This window comes from Mustela erminea, chromosome 1, assembly GCF_009829155.1.
Source record: "Mustela erminea isolate mMusErm1 chromosome 1, mMusErm1.Pri, whole genome shotgun sequence".
Taxonomy (NCBI): domain Eukaryota; kingdom Metazoa; phylum Chordata; class Mammalia; order Carnivora; family Mustelidae; genus Mustela; species Mustela erminea.
In genome coordinates, this window is record NC_045614.1 from 56,715,539 (window position 1) to 56,738,747 (window position 23,209).

At 53.3% G+C, this 23,209-nt stretch overlaps 1 protein-coding gene across 2 annotated transcripts; it reads right to left on the minus strand.

The window, feature by feature from the left end:
- Nucleotides 1-180: 180 nt before the first annotated feature.
- On the minus strand, nt 181-22,680 carry HDAC11 (histone deacetylase 11). Of its 2 annotated transcripts, XM_032332126.1 has the most exons (11): nt 22,574-22,680; nt 21,545-21,693; nt 19,225-19,325; nt 8,265-8,381; nt 7,270-7,312; nt 5,426-5,502; nt 4,302-4,364; nt 3,204-3,300; nt 2,111-2,289; nt 1,741-1,947; nt 181-1,372 (listed from the first exon to the last, which is right to left on the minus strand). In XM_032332126.1, the coding sequence occupies exons 1-11, from the start codon at nt 22,600-22,602 to the stop codon at nt 1,340-1,342; spliced, it is 1,095 nt and encodes a 364-aa protein (XP_032188017.1). In that variant the 5' UTR covers nt 22,603-22,680; the 3' UTR covers nt 181-1,339. The 2 variants fall into 2 exon arrangements, with proteins under 2 accessions (XP_032188017.1, XP_032188100.1); XM_032332209.1 differs by having other exon boundaries at nt 181-1,947.
- Between the last annotated feature and the right edge of the window lie 529 nt (nt 22,681-23,209).

A 23,209-nucleotide genomic window follows, 5' to 3' on the forward strand; every position in this document is an offset into this window, starting at 1 on the left:
TCGGTAAAATGGGAACAATGACCTACTTCACTGGACTCCAAGAACGGAATGAAAATACTAGCATTTATTGGGTAGCTCTCAAGGTCAGGCCTCACGCTGTGTGAATTTTAAATCTTTACTTCCTTTAATCCTAAGGAGGTAAGGACGCTTCCCCCTGAAGAACACACAGCAGCCAATCTAGTCAAGAACAGCCTTTATGGTTCTCTACAAACAGAAGCTCAATGGTGATGAAGCGAGCCCACTGCCTGCCCCCAGATGTTGCAGGCCCCAGGTGGAAATGAGGGGATGTTAGGTACCTTCAGTCAGGTGCAGAGAAACCAATGGCTAGGACGGGGGGCAGGTGTGGGAGTCCAAGCACGCGGTTAGTGCCTCGAGGTCTAGTCCAGGAGGTCAGTCTTTTTGATGTTTATGCCTTTTAAACCCTTCCCCTGACCTCCAGCAGAGAGAGCACCAAGGGAGTATGTGGGAGAATGCAAGAGTACCCCCAAATGGTAATGAACAGGAGTCCCCCATGTGGGGTTGGTCGGGCATAGGGAAGCCTCAGCTGGCCCACTTTCCCTCCCCACCCCCCACTTGTGATCACTGTCTAAGAACGCACCCAGGGAATGAGGGGCGGATACCACCCCCAGCACCCAGCCTCCTGGGGGACCCTGAGTGTCCCCTTCAGATCAGAGCACAAAACAAGGTCAGGGTCTGCAGCATTTCAAAGACCAGATGTCAGGGCCCACTTGGGACCTTGGACTCCAAGCGCCATCAGGGCTTGGGCACTATGGGTGAGGCCAGTGGAGTCTATAGCCCCCTCCCCCGCAACTCAAGGCCCTGCCCTAGCTCCTATCCATACAACCTACAGGCCAGGTTGGAGACCTCTGCCCTCCATCTGGGAGCTCTAGCCTGGCCACCAGCATCTCGGTCCTTACTTGGGGCCTTGGGTCCTAGCTTGGCCACCTGCCCCCATCCCCAAGATCCCCTTCTGGGCCTCATCTTCCTCTGTCCCCTCCCCACTGGGGCTGGAAGCCCCCTCAAGCCTCCGGTGCTGAGGCCCATCACAGAGCCAAATGTTCTTCCTCCAAAACCTGCTACTTTCCCTAAACAGGCAAGACAATGGCTAAAGCATGGATTTGGGGCTCCTCGGACCCGCCCCTCCCCTTATCCCCACCAAGGAGCCCTGGGAAAATAGGTCCAGCTCTTACTTTATTGAAAGGGGAATACCAGATGAGAAAACCCACTGGCACCCCCTTCCCAGCCACCCCTCACATCCAGGCCTAGGGCTCCCGCCGGCTGGGAATCCAGACCCCACACCCCCAGAGGCCTACCTGCAACCCCCAGCTCTTGGCCCCCCTCACACGGGTGCCCGCGGCTCCTCGTACCCCTCCTGCGTGAGGAGAGGGTGAAACGAATCCTATGACTTGTGCCCCCAAAGCCTCACCTGACGTTCTCCCTCCTGGCGAAACCGCCTACCTCTGCAGGGCCTGGTTAGACCCATGACCCCCACATGAGGTCTTCTGGGACTCAGGCCCTGTCTTCCGCCCCTACCCACAGAGGGACACCCAGTGGGGAGAGTGGAGGGACCGCCCCAAAGGCCAGCCCAGTCAGGGACAGGCCCCCGCCCCTCGGTGCCTCCTGGCTGCTGCCCCCACCACCCCCGTGGTTAGAAAAGGAGAAGCACTGAGGGGCGGGCGGGGCTGAGGCAGGCAGGGAGCCACGCAGAAGAGCAGAAGGGCAAGAGCGTGGTCAGGGCACCTCAGGGGGCAGCAGGGGGGTGTCTGAGTTCTGTGCCGAGACACTGGGGGACTCAGCCCCAATGAGCCCGAGGCTGTACAGGTTAAGGATGGAGTCAGCGATGATGCGGGCTGTGCGCTTCTGGTAGCCACCAGAGGTCACCATGAGGATGGGCACCTGGCGGCCACGGACCACCCGAAACACCAGCTCGTCCCGCTTCACGATGCCCTGTGGAGGGATGCGGGAGGGCTTGGGTCCTGTGGTTCTGTCCAGAAAGTCCTGCCCGGCCCCTCCCCCACATCAGGAGAAGCACCCTGGTTGGCGGGGGGGGGGGGGGGGGGGGGGGGGGGGGGGGGGAACCCTGCACCCCTCCCCCCGGGTTGGGAGGCACCTGTGGGCTGATGGACAGCCCCCCCAGGCGGTCCCCCTCCAGGATGTCTGTGCCCGCGTTGTACACCACCACGTCGGGCGGGTGCTCCTGGAGGGCCTTCTGGAGGTTCCGCTCCACTTTATCTAAGTATTCATCGTCCTCTGTGCCCCACTCCAGCTCCACCTTCCGCCTGATGGCCTCTGAGGGAGAGACAGGAAGAGCGGTGTGTGTGGGGGTGTGTGTGTGTGTGTGTGTGTGTGTGTGTGTGTGTGTGTCGCACACACGCGCAAAGCTAGGACACAAGCTCAGGAGGGTCAAGGTCCCCAGCAACTGCTCCGCCTCCTTCCATCCCAAATGGAGCTCAAGAATGCAAGGCGGGAGGGCCAAGGGAGAGAAGGGACTTCCGCTAAAGCATTCTGCCCAGGGGGATTTAGGGACCCATGTGGGGGACATCTGATCTCATTGCCTCCTTGAACCCCTGTCCAGAAATGTGGACACCCTGCTGTGCCCTCAGGCCCAAATCCAGCACCTTCGAGACTCATTTCAGAAACCCGGGCCCCTGGGCCACACCTGGGGTTGAATTACCCTCAGCAGATCCACAGGCATAAAAGTCCCATTCCTGCATAAATGTCCCCTATTTGCCAAGTGGCCAGGGCACTGTGTTTTCAGAGAGCATCAGGGAATCTCTGCCTTTTGATTAGTAAGTTTAACCCACCTGCATTTATTTTAACCACCATTATATTTGACCTGGTTTACGCCATCTTTGCATTTCCTCTTTATCCTATTTTTCCTCTTTTTTCTTTTTTGTCATTCCCTGTTTTCTATTAGATGAACACCTACAGAGGAGGGGTTCTATTTTTCTTCTTCTGGTGATTACCCTAGTATAAGGTCCCACATGTGTTGTTTCTTGGATAGGTTTATGCGATCTTGGATGGGTCAAGTGAGTTAAGTCTCAGTTTGCATGTCTATAAAATGGGAGCCACCACCCCCTCCCAGGGATACTGAGGATAACTGAAGTGACTTCTGGGGAGCCCAGCATATAGGGAACACTCAAGAGAGAGACCTCCATCCAAGCATGAGTACAGTTAGGGCTGAGGGAGAGGGGGCAGCTTACGCTTGGCAAAGCGGTCCCCTGGGTAGATGTGGCGGTTGTAGACGTCCATGATATACACGCGCTTGTCACCCATGAAGTCCCGTTCATGCCCATTGCCCTATGGGGAAGGCATGAAAGCTGCTCACATGCAGGTGCCCTCGTCAAGGCCAGGACCCCCACACACACCCCAGGAAACAGCCCACGTGCCTGAGCAGCTCAGCTGGCCCTTGGAGGCAGAGGGTCTCTTGGCTGTTAAGCAGCAGAGCTGGAATTCAACCGCAAATCCCAGCCCCATGGTCTTCTGGTGAGACCTTGAGTGAGCCCCAGCCCTTTAAGCTTCTTCTTCATGGAGTTAGAAAGGAATTCTAGCCCTACCACCCTCCCTGGTCTGCAGTAGGATCAGCGGGGGTCAGAGATGGGCAAGGTAAACTGGAAAGGGCTGCACAGGTATGACTTGGTTCCGGAGCTTGCTGTCACTGGACAACACCCCACCCACCAGCACTAAGGCACAATAGCAGGGGTGTGGGAGGTCTTTGAGAGCCCATTTCAGGTCCTGCCTTGCCTGACCAGAGGAGCCAGCCCAACATTTGGAGTCCTGAGGACTCTGTTGCTTTACCCCCAGGCAGTAAGTTCTTGAGTAGTGGCCCCGAGCCCCAACAACCCTGAGCCTCTGTCTAAGGGGCAGGTCCACAGGAGTCCTCAGCTATCTGCAGGGGTGGCACCCCAAACTGACCAGGAAGCACTGGGGAGCCACAGCAGGCTTCAGAACATGAGAGGGGCATGGCCAGACTGGGCTTTAGGAAGAGCCTCAGCCTGGTGTGTTGGGCAACCAGAAGGGAGGAAGGACCCTTGGGTTTGACAGAAGCAATGAGGAAGACCCAGTGCCTGGCTGGGCTGAGCAGGGCAGAGGGACAAAGACAGCCCTCTGCTTCCATTCCAAGGTGCAGAAGATGGGCAGCGAGGAGAGAGGAAGATGAGGGTGGGAGTGGAAGAGGCCCAGCTTGGCGCTTGGCAATGTTCCCAGGGGGAAGGGAGCCCCACAGTGGGGCGCTGTGCGACGGAGCTGAGGGGGGCCTGGGAGGCAGGGCCACAAGACCGCAGCCCCCACAGGGTACTCACCTGATGGGCATCGAGATCAACGATGGTGGCTCTGGAGATGCCTTCCACTCGCTCAAACAGAAACTACCAGCGGAGGGGAGGAGGAAGTGAGGACCCAGACAGGCCAGAGGACATAGCCCCTTGAGGATTCCTAGTTGGTGAGGGGTCAGGCAGGAGGCCAGACACACTTGTGGGCAATGAGGCCACCAGGCAAAGAATTCACCCACCCAGGAGAAGCACGAGAGAAACGTGTGTGCATGGTCTGGGAAGACCCCCTGGAGGAGGCAGCACGTGCTGCGCCCTGGCGGGCTGGAGGTCAGGAACAGGGTAGTAGGGCCTTGGGAGATTCCTAAGGAAATATGTAGGGGTTGAGGAGGGAATATCCCCTCACGGCTGTACCTGGAACTTCATTCTCTGCATTCTCTGTCTTAGCCTACAAGCCCAAGTTCTCACATCTCCTTCTCTGGGAAGCCTTCCTTCCCCTTCCCTACCCTCTCAGAAGGTCTCGTGTGTGTGTGTGTGTGTGTGTGTGTGTGTGTGTGTGTGTGTATGTGTGTGTGTGTGTGTCCCCTTCTCTGAATGGCCAGGGTCTGCTGACCTGCTTGCCCTCCCCTCCCCCATTTGGTCTGTGCGCCCTCTGAGAACAGGGAACATGCCAGCCCCATTCCTGATGCCCAGAACCAGGCAAGGCACAGGATGGCTAAAGGGAGTTCAGCCACCCAACAGAGATTTAGGCCAGTGCCCGCCCTGCCCCTCATCTCTCTGAGTCTGGGTCTCCTCCTCCGTGCAGAGTAGGAGTAAATGAGGTGAGGAGGCAAGTGGGCTGAGCCTGCCAGAACCAGCCATCCCCGTCATCATGTCCCACGCCTCCTCCCTCCAGTGGAATGATGTGCTCCCTATATTGTTGACCAATGGGCCACCCCACTCCTGACCCCACCATTGTTGGAGGCCTCACTATCTCCCCGCGGCAGGGACAATGCAGAAGAGCAAGTGTCCGGTCCCAGCCTGGATGGGTACCCCCCAGCTTCCTCCCCTCCTGGGACCCAGCTTCCTTCTCTGTAATGTGGAGAACACCCAGTGGGGGGTGGCAGGGGCATTCCAGGGAGGGCTCCTGGAGGCGAGGCCCCACATGCTCTCGGGCGCACCTTGATGGCCAATGTGATGTCCGCATAGGCACAGAAGCCCCCGCCCCGGTCACTGGAGCAATGGTGGAAGCCACCACCTGCGGGAGAGCACACGTGGTGTGGTCAGGGCCTCGCACTGTCCTCCCCCTCCTCCAACCCCTACCTCCTGCCTACAGCCCACGCCCACTCAGCTCCCAGTGACAGGCTCCTGGAACTCCAGGTTGGCCAAGTGAACCAAGCACCTGAGCGTGTCGCTATGCCCGAGTCAGGAGATAGCTGACTCAGGAGATAGCTGTACCATCACAGCCATCTCTGTCCACAGCAAGAAACCTCTCGGGCTATCCCAAAAGGTCAGCCCCCAGTGCCCATCACAACCCGCCAGGGGCCAGGAGCTCATCCTGCCCAAAACAAAAAATTGTCCCTTGTCTCTGTAGGGCCATGCCTGCCTCCATGGGACATCCCATGCCAGGATGGGGCGGTGGGGCTTTGGGAGACCCATTTATCCTAGGACTGCCCACATGCTGCAGGTTGTAGAAAGGCACGGCCAGGAAGGGTGCCATCTGCTGGTCATGGCTGCCCATGGCAATCCCCTGGGCACCAGAGTCAGGCTCCAACCTCTCCCCCACTCTGAGAAACCCTTGCCCTGCAGCACCAACAAGAGCTTGAGTTTCAGGGGCCTCTAGAACTGAGCCCAACAGCTGCTCTAGGCAGCAGTTCAAGTCCAGGGCCCACGGCTACAAAGGACTTGCCTCTTCTCCCACCAAGAGGCTGTCAGTGGATCTTAACAGTAAGATAATAGCCAATCATGAACTCCTAAGGGGGCACAGAGCTCACTGAAACCTCCCTACAGCCCCAAGTGGGGGCACTGTTATCATCACGTCCATTTTACAGATGAAGAAACTGAGGCACACAGAAAACCAGCACCTTGCCTGGGATCACACAGTTCACGAATGGCAGAACGAAGATTTAAACCCAGACTGGATCAAGACCTGGGCTCTTAACCTCTACCAGGTCATAATATCTTCCAGGCAGGAAGGGGCTCCCTGGGTCTTTATGAGGACCCTGCTGCAGCCACACAGGCACGTCTCCTTCAATCATCCGTTTAGTGGTGTTATCGTAACATCACTGTTATGCCAGGCCTAAAGCTGGCTACCTGGCAGTACCAAGAAAGCCAAAGGTAGAGGTTCTCTGCTCCAGGACTCTGAGCAAGCCACCAGGCCTCTCCTCATACCTATTTCTTCATCCATACCATGGTACCAACAACAGCAATGCCCAGCTCAAATGAGAGGCCAGACAGTAAAGAGGTTTGCTAACTGTGAATTGCTGTGCCTCCATGAGGGACAGATGAAGACAGGACAAGGAAGAAGATGTGTGCAGCCTTCCCCTGAGCCAATCTTGTGGGAGAGTCCAGTGGACTGCAGGGTGTGCCAGCACCAGAGAAGCCCCAGAGAAGGACATGGTATTAACCCTGACCCTGTCTGCCCATTATGCAGACTGTCCTGGGGCCCAGGAGGCCGATGGAGTTTTTTTAGGAAAGACTATGAAATACTGCAGGTTTCAGCCACACCTGGGGCTGCCTAGGGAATGCTGAAGGCTTTAGAGGGCTTTAAAGGGAGCGAGCTCCTTATCACTGGAAGTATGCAAAGGCAGGGTAGGGAAGCCATCTGGGAACTCCTTTAAATAAGGATCCTACCCCAGATGGAGGGACTAGCTGGTCCCTCCCAGACACCAGATGGCCACATACCCTTCCCCAATCCCACTTAATAAGGCACCAGAGCCCCTCAACTCACAGGGGCTGCCTTCAGATTCCTCTTGGCCCTCCCAGCCTCCAGGACCCAGCAGGCCAGGCCGGCCAGGGAACTCACCCACATTGATGGCCCAGCCTCGTTCCATGGCCAGCTTCCCTGCCTTTGGAGACAAGCACAGGGTGAGGGGCACAGGCAATCGATTCCCCCACTCAGTCATTCATTCCCAGCTTCCCCCATTCATTCCATAAACACTGTGTCCAGCCAGCTCTGAGGTAGTGCTGATCTCTGAGGCGGGGTTCAGGAGGCACCCATCCTCCAGGAAGCTCAGACTCAGTCTTTGAAGCAAGGACCAGATTGGCTAGCATATGAGATGTGCAGTGCAAAAGCCCCTTGGCAATTTTGCCAAGAAACTGGAAGAAATCGAAGTTAAGTAGTTATGATCACCCAGGAGCTGACAGCAATCTCAACAGGGCTTTCAAAGGAAAATAGACAATTTTGTGCCTGTGGAAATACAGCAGACTGAATACCAAAATCCTGTAGGAAATCATCATTTGGGGGTGGGCAGTAATATTCCAATAAACAAACAAACCAAAAACCCCATTAAACAAAAAAAGGGACAAATTTGCAAAGCTGAAAAGAAAATCAATAGGTCTTGGTCCAGCTCTGGATGAGATCCCATGTTTAAAATTTTAATGTTCCTCTACCACCAGTTAATTCGGCAGCCTGTGGCTAGTTTTAAAGACAGCTACATAGGGGATATGAAACCTAATTTTGCTGGAAGGGTTCTTTACTACCACCAGGATGCAGGGGGAGGGGAGGGTCACCCACAGCTGAACTCATGGGTGTTTGGTTATCTTATATACCAGCAAATACGGTAACTCTAATAGGCGGTCAATGGGGGTAGGAACAAGGAATTCAATGTCCTGGCTCATGTGGGAAAGGCTTTGGGAGAAAGGGTGATTGTTCCTGTGTTTTGACAAATATTCAGGATTTTGTTCAACTACAAAGTGGGAGGAGTGTAGTCCAGATGGAGAAGCCCAGGGTGGGAAAAAGCCCAGAGACTTTTGGGGGTCCCGAGCCCAGCAGTTCCTTCCGCCTGCCTCCCCACCTACCATGATGGTTCCTCCGGTCTGGGTCCGAAGGGGCTTCAGCACCTTCCTCTGCACAAGGAAGTTGGGGAGGAAGATGACTGGGGGGATCTCTGTGATGGTCGCAACAGCAAAGGACCACTGTGGAAAGAGATGCAGGCCATTGGCCTCCCACTGCTGTGCCTAAACCTGAGAGGCAGCAGCTGGGAAGTCAGATTCCTTGTAATGCCGGTTTCAAGGCGCCCTGGGTAAACTTCCAGTTTAGCACAATTCCTTTCATCAGAAATGCGAGAGCATCCCCCCACCCAGCTTTGGGCTCAGTAAAGAGCTCTTTCCTTAAAGCTGTTGGCCCACATTCCTCAGTGCTCCAAAGCCCTTGGCTGCCCCCTTGTGCCCAGAACAAGAGCTGCAGAGGACTACCATTGATGGGCTGCAGACCCAGGACCCCCCCAGCTGGCTCCCTGTACAAAACGGGGTGGGGGAGGGGGGAAGACACTGAGGTCCTGACCTGGGAAGATCTCCTCTGGCCCAGCATGACCTCTTCATGCACTGGAAATTGGACCTCCATTCAAAAGGGTGGCCCTCATCTCAGCTACTGACACAGGAGAGTCTAGGGTACCCAAAAGGCATTTGCTCCAGGACACAGTCTTCCCCTGGACCCTGGGCAAATGTCCACTCACCCAGGTCCTGAACAATCTGCTGCCTGGTTGAGAATGTTCCTGGATCTACGCTCCCTGCTCTCCCCTGACCCCAGGCAGAGCCTCAGAGGGGCCCAGGGTTCTCTGTAAATAATTAGTGAGTGCCTGGTAGGCAGCAGGCTCCAAGGCAGGGCCAGGCCCTTCCTCCTGACAGGCCTCGCAGCCTAGCGGGGAGACACTTATTTGCAACAAAGCCTTAAAGGAGAATGTCATCTGTGTCCGGGTGGGAGCAGAGAGGCTTTCTGGAGGCAGTGACCTTGAAGCTAAGACTGAAGGTGAACAGGAGTTGCCCAGATGTCGGGTAAAGGTGAAAAGACAGCTGGAAAGTGAGTACAGGCTCCCAAGAAGTTGGGCTGTGCCTGTCACATAGGGCCTGGGCTGCCAGAGAATATTTTCAGATAGCCTGGTCACAGCAGTGGGGAGCCATGAAATGGCGCTTTCCCAAGCTGTCCTGGCTGCAGCAGGAGGACAAATTAGGGGAACATAAACAGAAGCAGCAGCCTGCCCCAGGGAGGAAGGGAGAGATAATGAGGGTCTGGGAGAGGTGAGAGGGGAGCAGTTAGCAGATAGAACAAGGGGGAGGGGCAGACAGACGGGTCAAGGATGCAAGGTTGGAACCCTAAGACTCCAACCGTGAAGGGCCAGGCCCAGAAGTGTAGCCCACTGGGACAATCGAGGGCTGTCCTGGGACAGGCTGGGGGTGGGCAGAGGGATGGCGTTCGGGAGGCTAGGGAGAGAAGTTTCAGGAAGGAGCAAGCAAAGAGAGGTATTGAGAATGGGGAGCATGGCCACTGGGTTCTCCCACCAGGAGAGGAAATTTAGGGCAAAGGAGGCCTGAGCATGTTCTATAATGGGGAGGAACCAGCAGAGGGGGAACAGGAGAGGCCAAGGATGGGGTGAGACAAAAGGGGACATGCCTGGGAGGGTGCTGGCAGCACCTTAGTTGGACAGTGCACTTCGGGGTCAGTGCAGGACAGGATACACATCAACCCCTGCAGGGGCCGCTGCAGCCACCGTGGCCAACAGGGAAGACGTTATTCAGGGCCCAGGTGGGCTGGGCACCCAAGCTGCCTCAAACTGCACTGACCAGCTATGTGGGCACCCCTCCCAGGCTACCAAGATGGGGACAGCTCGCTCAAGTGAAGGAGCTGATAAGTGTGGCCCATAGAACCCAGACCACTCGTGGTCTGAAAAGAGAAGTGCCCAGCCAGCCTTCCTGAAGCCCCAGGCCTCTGGCTGTAACATGGAGGGCACCGCAGGGTCTGTGGGTGGGGGGTGCTGGATGTGAGACCAGGATGCTTAGAAAGCTCCAAGACTCCTCCAGGTACATGTGTGCATGCAAGCATGTGTGTATGTGTGTGTGTGTATGCATGTGCACATGTGGGGGGGGCAGACCCAGAGGGCAGAAGGTGACCAGTTCTGCCCGCTCAGCATGCCAATCCCACTGCCAGGCACAGGCCTGGCATGTGGGAGGCACAGGGCCACTATTTTCTCTGAATAAACGGTATAATAACAAGTGAGCCACTGAGGGAAACACATTAAGTCCCTGTCTCCCCCTCGCTCTCCCTCAGCAAGCTAGCAGGGAATAAAGTTGTAAAGAAAATGGAACCTTATCCTGGCCTCCAGAGAGATCCACTTGAGACACAAAAGCCACGAGAAGGGTGGCTTTTTTTTTTTTTAAGGATTTTATTTATTTGAGATAGAGAGAGAATGAGAGAGACAGAGAGAGAGAGAGCAGGAGGAGAGGTCAGCGGGAGAAGCAGTCTCCCTGCTGAGCGGGACTTGATCCCGGGACTCCAGGATCGTGACCTGAGCCAAAGGCAGTTGCCTAACCAACTGAGACACCCAGGCGCCCCAAAGGGGTCTTTTAAACTGTGTTCCACAGCACCTGTCCAGCTCAGCACTCCCGTCAGGAAAGGGTTCCACGTCAAAGAAGTCTGGAAAACACTGTTCCTGCTGTCTACCCCTTGGAAATTCAAAACACACTCTAGCACATTAAAAGCTCTAAATCGTGCAGTGAAGAATCCTGTCGAACTTTGCTTCACCCCACCTCCCAAACTTTCTGGCCACCAACATCCGTCGGCTGGCTTGGCTCATCTTTATAGAACCCAAACTGACCTTCAAAGGGGGAAGTCATCTAGAAAACACTGGGAACCTCTTAGGCTAGAGGATGAATTGTACATGGGCCAGGTGTAAAGTCACCAGAAGCACGTCTGGGATTTGGCCAAGGTGATGTCTGCCAATGCATCCACTTGAAAGATGGTGCTAGACTTCTCCTGGGCCCCACCGTGGTTTCTGTATAAGGCAGCAATGGTCTAGACTCATGCCATCCCATCCAGCCACATGTGGCTACTTGGCTATACTTTTAAAATAATTTGAAACGTGTTTAATTAGAATTTTGTTACTTCAACGAAAAAAGTCAACCATACTTTGATAAAAAACAAAAACAAAAACTAGAATTTCTTTTCTCAGTCTCCCTAGCCGCAGTTCAAGTGCTCAATAGCCACATGTAGCTGGTGGCTGCTGGATAGAGCGCTTCTAGAACATTCTTAGCATGTCAGAAAGTTCTATTGGATGGTAGTGCTCTAGAAAAGCCACCAGCAACCAGGCTGAAAAATAAACCAGGGAGCAGGGGAGAAGGGGGGGCTGAGCCCTGGAGGATGGGGAGGGTGGGGAGGGGCCACAGAGGAAGGGCAAACAATTTATCTGGGACCTGTGGCCCAGCACAGATCTGCCAGAAGCTCATGTCCTGGGAGAGCCTGGCCCCAGGCAAGAGCACTGAGAGATGAGCTAGAAGCTTCTAGAGTGGGGACAGGGCTCAGCAGTCCTTCTCAGCATCAAAGTAGTCCAACTCAAGGCTCTGCCACTGCTGTGTGAATTGGGACATGGCCCTTTACTGCCCTCCTACCTCCTCATCCATGAGCCAGGAGCGCCTCCCCACCAGACCTAAAAGGAGGACTTAGTCCCATCCACCAGGCCTACCCTTACCTCCCCATCTGAAGTACCCCGACCTGCCCCCCACCCCCAGTTCCCAGCCTTGCTTTATCTTTCTGAAGAACACCTGTCTCTACCTGACATCACAGTATGTCTCTGTTGTTACCAGTCTCTTCCAGAAAGGGGCCAGGGCCAGGAAGGGCAGGCAAACACCCATTCCTGCCATCCAGACAATGCCCAGAGTGACACCTGGCACACAGTAAGTACTCACAGCACATGCCATTCATCCTCGCCCAGTTCCCTACCTGCACACTCCACGGAGGCGGCCACCTCACCCCTGCCACCCAGGAGAGCCCCAAACAGTAACCGGCAGAAAAGGGGCTAGAACAGCCCGGCCCTCTGTCCTGAGATGGCACAAGGAAAGGGGATCCCCCCTGGGGTCAGGTGAGGCCACGCTTCTGCTGAACCCCCACGGGCACCCCCAGCTTCCCCTGCCCTCTCTGCCCCCCACCCGCTCTTACAGGTTTCACCGCCAGGCTGGCCCTTTGGGAATCCCTTGCACCCCCATCCCTGGTAGCCCCAGCTTCTAGAGAGTGCCTCTCCGAGGCATAGTTCCTGGACCAGCAGCACCGGCACTTGAGAACTTGCCAGAAACATAGACTGCTGAGGCGCCTGGGTGGCTCAGTCGGTTAAGTGTTTGACTCTAGGTTTCAGCTTGGGTCATGGTCTCAGGGTCGTGACATCAAGCCCCATTGTTAGACTCTGTGCTCAGCGGGGAGTCTGCTGGAGATTCTCTCTCTCTCCCTCTGCTCCTCCCCTCACCCGCTCAAGCAAACTCTCTCTCAAATAAATAAAATCTTTAAAAAAAATGCAGATTCTCGGGCTCCTCTCCTGACCTCCTAATTCAGAAACTTTGGAAATGGGGCCAGTGATCCATGTTATGACAAGCCCTCCAGTGGATTCCAAGGCTTAAGCAAGTTTCAGAATCACTGCTCTAAAGAACTTGACCCCCTCCATACTGAATGAATGAATGAATGAATGAATGACACGAACAAGGGAGGTCTGCCCTAGCCTAATGCCCCCTGCCCACCAAAAGACATGGCCTATAAGCTTCCACATCTCAGGGTCTGGCCAGGTACCATGGCCTCCATGCCCAGCCAGCCTTTTGGGGACCCCACAGATAGCAGGACATACCTGAGGTTGACAACATCCCTGGGACCCACCCCCCCCCCCACTCCGCCCCGTACTCTCAGCTCTGCAAGGCTCTATTCTCCAGCTGCCTGATTTCCTCAGGTGGACCCTACCCTCAGAAATCCAAGCCAAGAATTGCTCTCAGGGGAGAGATGGCTACAACCCCATTTGGAGCCCCAGTTGCTTCATTTGGGTCAGAACTCTCCATCAGTGAAAGCAGGAGCAAAAGGAGAGAAGGGGAAAAAGCCATGATCATTTCAGTTGATGAAGAAGAAGCCTTTTCCAAAATCCAACACCCTTTCATGAAAAGTCAATCAACAAACTAGGAATAGAAAGGAATTCCCTCAGCCTGGTAGAGGGCATTTATCATATAAACATACATGCATGCACAAACACACAAACACACACACACACACACACACACACACACACACACAAAATCCCATAGCTAACCTCATACACAGTACTAAAAAATGGAAAATCTTCAGCCTAAGATCAGGATCAGGACAGGATGCCCATTTTTGCCACTTCTATTCAACCTCACATTGGAAGTTCCAGCCAGAGCAATTAGGAAAGAAAAATTGGAAAGCAAGAAGTAAAACTATGCCTATTCACAGACGGCCCAATGTTAGTGACAGAAGGCCCTAAAGACCACACACACACACACACATACCTATTAAACTAAAGAAGTGAATTCAGCAAAGTTGCAGGATCTAAGATCAACACGCAAAAATCAGTTGTATTTCAATACCTTAGCAATAAATAATCCAAAAAGGAAATTTAAAAAAGTATTTAGAGGCACCTGGATGGCTCAGTTGGTTAAGCATCTAACTTCAGCTCAGGTCATGATTTGGGGTCCTGGGATCAAGTCCTGCATCAGGCTCCCCACTCAGCAGGTAGTCTGCTTGTCCCTCTGCCCTTTCCCCTGCTAGTGCTCAATCTCTCTCAAATAAATAAATAAAATATATTTAAAGTAATTCCATTTATAATAACATCAAAAATAATAAAATACTTGGGAATAAATTTAACTTTAAATTTAAGGAGGTCCAAAAAATAAATAAATAAATAAATTAAATAAATTTAAGGAGGTCCAAGACTGGTATCCTAAAAACTACAAATCACTGCTGAAAAAACTTAAAGCTCTAATATAAGTGAAAAAATATCTCATGTTCCTGAATTGCAAGAACTAATATTTTAAAGATGGCAATATTCTCTAAACTCATCTACAGATCCAATACAATCCCTATCAAAATCCCAATGGTCTTTTTTGCAGAAATAGAGAAGCTGATCCTATAATTCATAGGGAATCTCAAGGGATCTTTAAAAAAACAACAACAAACCTGAAAAAGAACAAAGTTGGAGGACTTGAAATTTCAAAAGTTACTACAAATCTTCAGTCATCAAAACAATGTGACAATGCCATAGGACTGACATATACATCAATGGAATAGAATAGAGAATCCAGAAATAAATCTATACATCTACGGCCAGTTGATTTTCTACAAGGGTACAAAGACTAGTCAATGGGGAAAGTACAGTGTCTTTAACAAATCATGCTGGGAAAACCAGAGAGCCACGTGCAAAAAACTACAGTTGAACCCTTACCTCACACCATATACAAGAATTACCTTAAAATGGATCAAAGACCTAAACACAAACTGAATCTCTTAGAAGAAAACAAATGGGTCCATCTTCATGATCCTGGATTTGGCAATGGATTGTTACATGTGACACCCAAAGCACAAGCAACAAAAGATGAAATAGACAAACTGAAGAAAATGTTTTGGACCTAGAGGCAATGTTTGCACCACATTGTAAATATACTAAAGGTCACTGAAATTTTATACTTTTTTAAAAAAAGATTTTCTTGAATTATTTGACATAGAGAGAGACACAGCAAGAAAGGGAACACAAATGGGCAGGGAGGGAGAAGCAGACTTCCCACTGAGCAGGGAGCCAGATGCAGGGCTGGATCCCAGGACCTTGGGATCATGACCTAATTTGAAGGCAGATGCCTAACAACTGAGCCACCCAGAGGCCACTGAATTTTACACTTTAAAATGGTTACTGGTTACACTATCTGAATTTTACCATAAATAAGGAGAAAAGAGTCCTCTCAGGGAGGAAGAGATAGAGAAAAATCAGAGGCAGCAGTGGGGTGGGGGAGCACTTCCTCAGAGACTCTCTGAGACTTCAGCCCCTCCCCCTCCCCAATGCTCTGCTGCTAAGGTCTGTCTCCCTCTGGACAGGACTCTGAGGGCTGGGAGGTCATGTCTAGGCTCAAGAGGTGCCCAGACTTCCTGAGGCTCAGATGTCCTTGGTTTCTCTTTCTCTTGCATGCCTAGTGTGAAAAACAGAAAATTCTATTGTTTCAACTTCATAACAAACTGCATATCCTACACCTCCCCCAAAATCCATAGCTGCTGTTTCTAGCCTAGTCTGAGAGCCCAGGGCCTCTCACCAGATTACTGTGGAAACCTCCTTCCTCACTGATCTCCCTGCATTTGTCTTGATAGCCTCATCTCATTAAAGCTGCCAAGCAACCTGCTAAAACCTAGATCAGATCATCTCCCTCTGCCTAAAACATTCCTTGGCTCCCACATCCCTCAGAGCAAAGCCACAGCGGTACAAAGGGCCCAGTGTGGTCTGGCCCCTGATTGTCTTCTGACTCCATTTCTTGCCAGTCTCCGCTCCACTTCCACTTCCTCCCATTCCCATGGTACACAGTGTTTCAGAACACATTGGAGATACCCTGGCCCCAGGGCCCTTGCACTTGCTCCTGCTTTTACCTGGAATGCCCTCCCTCCACATGCCCACATAGCTCACTCCCTCACTGCTCTCAGTCCATGATCACATGACAGTAAGCCTCCCTATTTCAAACTTCTATCCCCACCACCCCCTTTCCTGCTGTACTTTTGCCCACAGCACTGAGAGCCTTGTAACACACTGTATCATTGACGTAACTGATATCATGTCTATGGACTGACTCTCCCCACATAAATGCCAGCTCCCTAAGGAGAGGGACTCCATCTCTTTAGTTCTAGCCTGTCTTCGCTGGAACATAGCACAGTGCTCATTAAATACTTAGTGGATTTAAAAAAAAAAAAATACTTGCTGGATAAATGTATCCCAAGCACTTTACAAAGTCAGATTCACATCAAGCTACCCCACACCCCAGGCAGACTGTCACTGGGGTTAGCAGAAGACAAAAAACCTGGCACTGGCCCAATCCAACCACCACCCTCAATGGGGACAATTCTGAGCCTTGCACACAGTAGATGCTCAATAAATGTTTCTTTCCCTAAACAGACATCACCTGCCAAACCTCAGGCTACTGCACCTCCTTCAATGCCTGAATTATTAAGCCCTGAAGGCCACGCCAGGACAGGGCAAGGCATGAGCCCTGGAACAGAGGGGCAGAGTGAGGTGGGGCAGGGGAGAGGGTTACGTCCCACAGCACACAGAGAACAACTGGGGAAACCTGCAGGAACTCTCCAGGGCACTGTCCCAGGTGCCCACAGCAGAGAAAAAAAGAAAAGGAACCTTGTAGATGGGGGGGGCAGGGGATGAGTGGGGGCAAGGGGGATGTTCCTGAGCCACAGCCCCTAAAGGCCAAAATGCCTGAAATGGGCATGGGTCCACGTGCTCACCAAGGGTACCTCACACCGTATCATTCTCCCACAGTACCGGAACAAAATCCGAACTCTTCCCACAGCTCACAAGACCCCATGTGGCCTGACATTTCTAGCTTCCCTGACCACATCATGCCGCCTAGCACCCTTCTCCCCTGTAGGAGGCAAAGTTACCTCCCCCTCCTGGCGTGTGGCTCTGCAATATTCTTCCTTCAAAGCTCCACAAGAGTGTCACCTACTCCTCATTCTTTTGTCTCAGCTCAAACCTCACCTCTGTGAGGCCTTCCCAGACCACCCGGTCACCCTCACCCTTCACTCAGCTACCCTCCATTTTCTTTCCTTCCCAGCCCTTGGTGCTCTGTGAAATGCTCTTGTGTGGTTATTTTTTTATTCTCAGTCTTCCACAACAAAAATACAAATCCATGTGACCAGGGGAACTTGCTTATTTTTTGTTTTGTACCCAGCACACAGTCAGTATTTGATATAGATGTGTTGAATGACTGAGTACTTCTCCTTAGTAAGTGCTGTGGGAATCCTCATGTTTCTCCATTTGCTTTTGCTGCCAGGGAGCTCCAAGGCAAATCCAGGAGCTCAATCATAGCATCTTGGCTAATCCTCTCAGTTGACATATCTGACTTCTCCTCCTGCCCTTGACCTCAATTTTCTACTTGGGTCTCCAGCTGTTGACACTTTTTTATTATTATTTATACACAGTAAGCTGCCTTAGGCTTTTGGGGGGGCCAAGCACAGAGGGAGCCCTGCATGGTTCTCCTTAAGGCTCCTCAAACAGATGGGGTCCTGGAGTCTATACCCCCCTACCCCCAGCCTTATCTTGGTACATTCACATGCCATCCACCCTGGCATCCTTCTGTTCTGGTCTCTCCCTGTCCTGCCCCATTGCCATCTATCCCTGCTCCACAAACTCACCCTCTGAACTCTGGCAGGTGTGTCTTCCTGGCCCAGCTCCTGGGTTGTGGACTGTGACCACGCATGTCTGGGCCCTAGGAAACCAGGGCAGCCAAGAACTGGGCTTCTTTCCAAGGCCTTGCACACCTCTCTCTCCCAGGAGCCAGGTTTCAACCTCTTCCTGGTAATCTTTCATGAGCTGACACTGTCACAGCTTCATCTAGAATTCTCACAGCTCAGGCCAGAGCTGGGGAGGAGGGTAGGTAGCAACTGTGACCAGGAAGCAGGAAGACTGACTAGATGCCCAGCCTGGGGCCTCCCTGAAGGCTGGCTATTGGACTTCCTGGGTGATCTTAAGCAGGTGGAGCCTCTTTCTGGGCCTAGGCTTTTCCACCTATGGCAGGGAGGGAGGGGGTACATGGGGAGGGGTTGGTGACTTCTGGCGTCTACTGAGTCTAGGATGAGCTGGGGGTCAGGGATGTGGGATCCCACACTGTTGGCAGAGAACCTGTGGCATCCGTGACCATCCCCCTGCCAGAGTGTGCTGGCAGTACCAGGTTCTGATGCAACACCCACCCCCCCAGCCTAGCTTCCCCTCCAGGGGAGCACCTCACCTAGGGGCCTGAGACTCACAAGTACTCATGAAAGCTTTGTGAGCTCTTCTAGAAAGAAGTCACAAGCAGGTAGTCTATACGCTTGGTTTGGTCTGCAGGGTGGACTGAAAAGTCTCGGAGAGTGGCCACATTAAGAAACCTGGGACTGCCGCTTTACTAACCTGAATTTCGAACTTCTCTTCAAAAGCCAGGACCCCGGCCATGCTGGGTCCATAGTGGAGCTGAGTAGCAAGCCGCCCACTTGGGAAGGGGCAGGAGCTCCCCAGCTGACCCCCATACACCGCCACCACCTGTCTGACAACTTGTTTACACTCCTTGCTTGGCTCCAGAGAGTTTCACACAAGTTTTTAGCCCAACAGTTTTCAACAAGTCTTTAGCAGGAGAAGTTCGTACAACAGAGTCTTATACTTAGGCGCAATATAAAAATAGACCTAAAAAAAGACAGCTTTGGTTGGATAGGACAAGGGACTGGGGGTCCCCTCATCCAGCATGTCAGCAAGGGTCTCTGAGGCTTGTTCACAGAACACAGATTGAGGGGTGCCTGGGTGGCTCAGTTGGTTAAGCATCTGCCTTCGGCTCAGGTCATGACCCAGAGTCCCAGAATCAAGCCCCACATCAGGCTCCCTGCTCAGTGGGGAGTCTGCTTCTCCCTCTCCCTCTGCCTGTTTGTCTCTCTCTCTCTCTCCCTGTCAAATAAATTTTTAAAAATAAATAAAAATAAAGGACACAGATTCAAAGGCACTAAGGTAGAGGCCCAAAACACCTATGAAGGTTCAAACCCCACCATATGGGAAACCCTGATCCCATACCCCAGGGTCAGGGAGCTCACTAAGCAGCTTAGCCCATCCTGGTATCTGTTTTTTTATGACACTCTCTCCTTCTCTTGGGGACCACAGACTCTCATGTTCCCCCCCGCATGAGGGGCAGGAATGGGGCCCCTTGAGGCTGTGCTTCCCCAGGCTGAGCTGCCTCTCTGCTCTGGCCACCCCTCACCCCAGGCCCCCTGTACCTTCAGTTCGTTGAGATAGCGCCTTGTGTGCACCACCAGCAGGTCCTCATCCGAAGCTTCCCGCGCCTCCACCAGCATGCCATCCGACAGAAGCTTCTCTTCTGAAACCACAGAGTGGGCACCCTGCTTCCCTGATGACTGGAAGGTGGACCTGGCTCCAGACCACTCCTCCAACAGGGCTGCAGACTTAGCCTCTGCTATAGTCCTGCCTTGGGAGGCAGTGGGCAATCTCTGACTTCTGAGAATGGGTCACCTCCTGGGCCAGGGTAGACAACACCAGGCCTGAGGGCCCAAGGGAGTCAGACATTGGGCATGTAGCAGTCGAGGCAACACACGGACTGGTAATGTTGACTCTCACTTTGATTCTCCGGATTCTCCCTGCATCTTCTGGTGACATCATGGAAGGCTCCATGTGGCGTGGCCTCTCTTTAAGGCTTGCCTAAACCCTTGCTCATCTCCCTGTTTTTAACCCAAAAAGCAGCAGTCTCGCAGACTGCCAGGCAACAGGAAACAGCCTGAAGTGAATTATAGTTTTCCTGCATTTATTTTTTAACCATGACTTCCTATTTATGGCAAGTGAAACTGGCTTTTCCCATTTAGATAATATAATGTTTCCTTTTAAAACAAGTTCATTTAAGTTTTTTTTTTTTAAGCACAGGCTAAGTCGATTTAAAAAAGTATACACACACACACATACACACACGTGTGTGTGTGTGTATATATATATGAAGTAAATAACAGAGCAGGTGGTATGAGGAAATGGCAAGGTCCCAATAGCCGTTTGGGAAACACTGCAGTATTTTTATCACCCCTCACAACCACCAGACAAGATTTGCTCTGTTTTGCAAAAGAAGACACTGAAGCCAAGAGCAGGAAGTGCTCTAGGGCACAGTGAGAACAGGACCATCCAGCTCCAGGTTCTAGGGAAATCAAAGGGACAAGGTCATTATCTAAGGAAACTGTGTTAATGTGTAACCGGTAGAAGCCAACTAGTTCCATACATTACCCAATATAGCTCCACAGACAGAAGGCACTCTCTACTCTCCCCCGCCCTCCGCCCCAGTAACATTCCATGGCTCCCCATTGCTTTCAGGCAAAGGGCCAGCTCTTTTCTTGGCAGCTCCCAAGGCCCTTCACCATGTGGCCCCTGCCTCCTTTCCACCCACATCCTCAGAGGAGAAAGGAAAGAACTCAGGAGGACTGTCAGCTCAGAGAGGAGGGAGACAAGGAACCCTATGTTGAGCTGCTGGGTAATACAGGATCCCAAGAAAGGGCAATGGGAGCAGTGACTCAGGCTGGGTCTGCTGGAAACAGAGCATGAAGGACCACAGTCAAGAACGCAAGAGACCAGCTAGATGAGCAGCAGGCTGGCCCCACTCACCTTGCCGGGGTTTTCACAGTCCTAGCTCCCCACCTGTATTCTTTTCTACTTAAAGAGTTTTCTTTGAATACCTATTCTGGTCACAGTTGTAAATGGAAAATCAGTATCAGTTGCCATAAATAGAAGTTAACCAAAAATAGAATACATGTATGATAGAAACAAACCATTATTAATCTATTATTTGATTCTATTTTCTGTGATATGCAGAGGCTGTGGCTTGCTCTAGATTTGTTAAAAGGGGAGATGGGCTTCAGTTTTAAAGACAGGTTAGCCCCAAAGTGAAACTTTCTCCATGGTGTGATCAGGAATGTGTGATTTAAAGATTCCCCATGCCTTATCCTATGCCAGGTAACATTCTCTACTTCTGTCAATTAAAGAACCCCTAATGCAGGAGAAAGGGAGAATATTCTTCCACTAGCCTACTGTGATGCCCGAATTTCCCACCTAAACCAGACCCCTGGGTTACAAACCGAAGTTGAAACCATACTCCAGAGTACCACCTTACTCAGTGGAATGAGCTGTGAAAGGTGGGGGCCTAGAGCTCTGAATTCCAGACCCCACTCTGCCACTTAGCAACTGTGTGACTTTGAGCATGTTCCCTAACCTTTCTGGGCTCCAATTTCCTCCATCTGTAATCAGCAGGGTTGGAGCAAAGGCTCTCTACCTCTTGGATTCTCCAAGCACTGGATTCCTCTAAACTTCAGCTTCCCTGTGTCCATCCTTCATCAGCTCCCCTTCTATGGGCCTCCACGGACAGAGACAGGACAAGCCTGTGTTCAAAAGCCCCTTTGCCACCATGGGTGGAAGGCAGTATGAGGAATGAGCGTGGACCAGGGAGATGGCAGCTTGTGGAAGGAGGACACCACGAGGGGCCGGGGACTGGGGTGGGGAAGGTGGGCTGGAAGAAACACATGTAGGGTCTCATAGGGCCTCGCATACCTTTTAGGAAGCTGATCACTTTGCCCCATTTTCCTGCGTCAAAGGGGTGCAGTTTCTCCAGGCCCATGAAGGTTATGTTGTAGCGTGGGGAATACACAATGGGCCAGCGCGACTCCGGCACATGCTGGTACAGCTGAGTTGCGTGCGGCCTTCCATGTGCACAGGGACAGACACAGGGAGGGGCAATCTCAGTGTGGAAAGCATCCTCCTCCTCCCTGCCACCCCATTGTACTAACCCCACAGCCCTGACCCAGTACCACTAGCTCCCTCTCCCTTGGTGGCAGGAAGAGCGCCATTTAGCAACCGTAATAACAGTCATGAGAGCAGCTCCTTACTGAGCATTGGCTCTTTCCCAGCACTATCCAACCCAAATCTCGCCGGAGCTCTGGGAGGTAGGCACCACCATCGCAACAAACGCTTGGAGAGGGAACCAGGAGTGCCCAAGGTCACACTGCAGATCTGTGCAGCAGCCAGAGTTCACCCAGGTCCACCTGGGTGCAAAGGCTCCGCATCTCATTTCCACTTTATAACAATCACGCTAAACAGCCGTGTGGCCCTAGACCTCAGTTTCCTTAACAGTAAAATATGGGGCTGTCGCGAGATAATGCATCCAAACAGCTGAGCACAGAAAGCGCCCTATCCCTTAGAGCTGGGGGTGGGGGTGACGGTTCCCAGAAACAGCAAGTCCGGGTTCATTCAGGCTGTGGCCCAACCCGCAGCCAGGGATGGAGATCACCTCAGCCTTGCCGCGCAGCTCACCCCCCCCCCTCCATTCTCACCCCATTACACCTCTGCAGCCACCGCCGCACCGGGACCAGAAACCCGGCTCCAGCTGCTGCCAGGGCGAGGGGCCTCCGCACAGCCGGCGGAGCCCGGGATAAGACAGACGTCAGACCCGCGCATGTCGCCTGCCCTCGCCCAGGTCGGAGCCCCGTGGCCCGCACCTCGCACCGCAGAAAAGTGGCGCGGGGGCCGGCCTGGACTCACTCGGCCTGAGCGGCCCCTCGCCTGCAGTACCTGGGCACGCACCTGACGAGCCCGCCGGGTAGCCCGCGCATTAGCGCTCCCGCCCACGGTGAACCCTGGGAACCCCGGGGGCCAGGATTGGCGCCCAACCCCGCGCCCCCACCCCTGCCTCACTCACATCCCGGGGCCGGGCCCTCCCTGCGCTGGCCACTGCTCCGCGACCGGGCGGGGCGGGGCACGGCCCCGCCCAGGACACGCCCCCGACCTCGGCCGTCTCCGCTGGGGGCGGAGCTCCGGCGGGCTTGACTCCGCCCCGCCCGCGCTCTCGCCAGCGTCACAGAGAGATGGAGTCCCGCAGTGAGCGCGCCCGCAGTTAGGAGGCCACGCCTCCAACGGCCATCAAGCGCGAAGTCCCGCCTTCGCAGACAAAGGCCCAGTGGAATCCCGGCTGACTCGGGAAGCCACGCCCCCTAGGGGGAGGGCCGCCCGAGTTTTCACCAGGCTCGCCACGGAGGTTTGGAACGTGCGGAATCGCTCCGCCCCGGGGGAGGGGGCCACCCACTGTCCCGCCCCCAGCCGACCCGCGCCCCTGCTCTCTTTCAGGGTTGAGGCCTAGGGACGCCGGGTTTCCCTGCTGATTCTGCGGCAGGTGCGCTGTGTGACCTTGGGCAAGCGTCCTCACTCTGGGGCCTCCGTTTC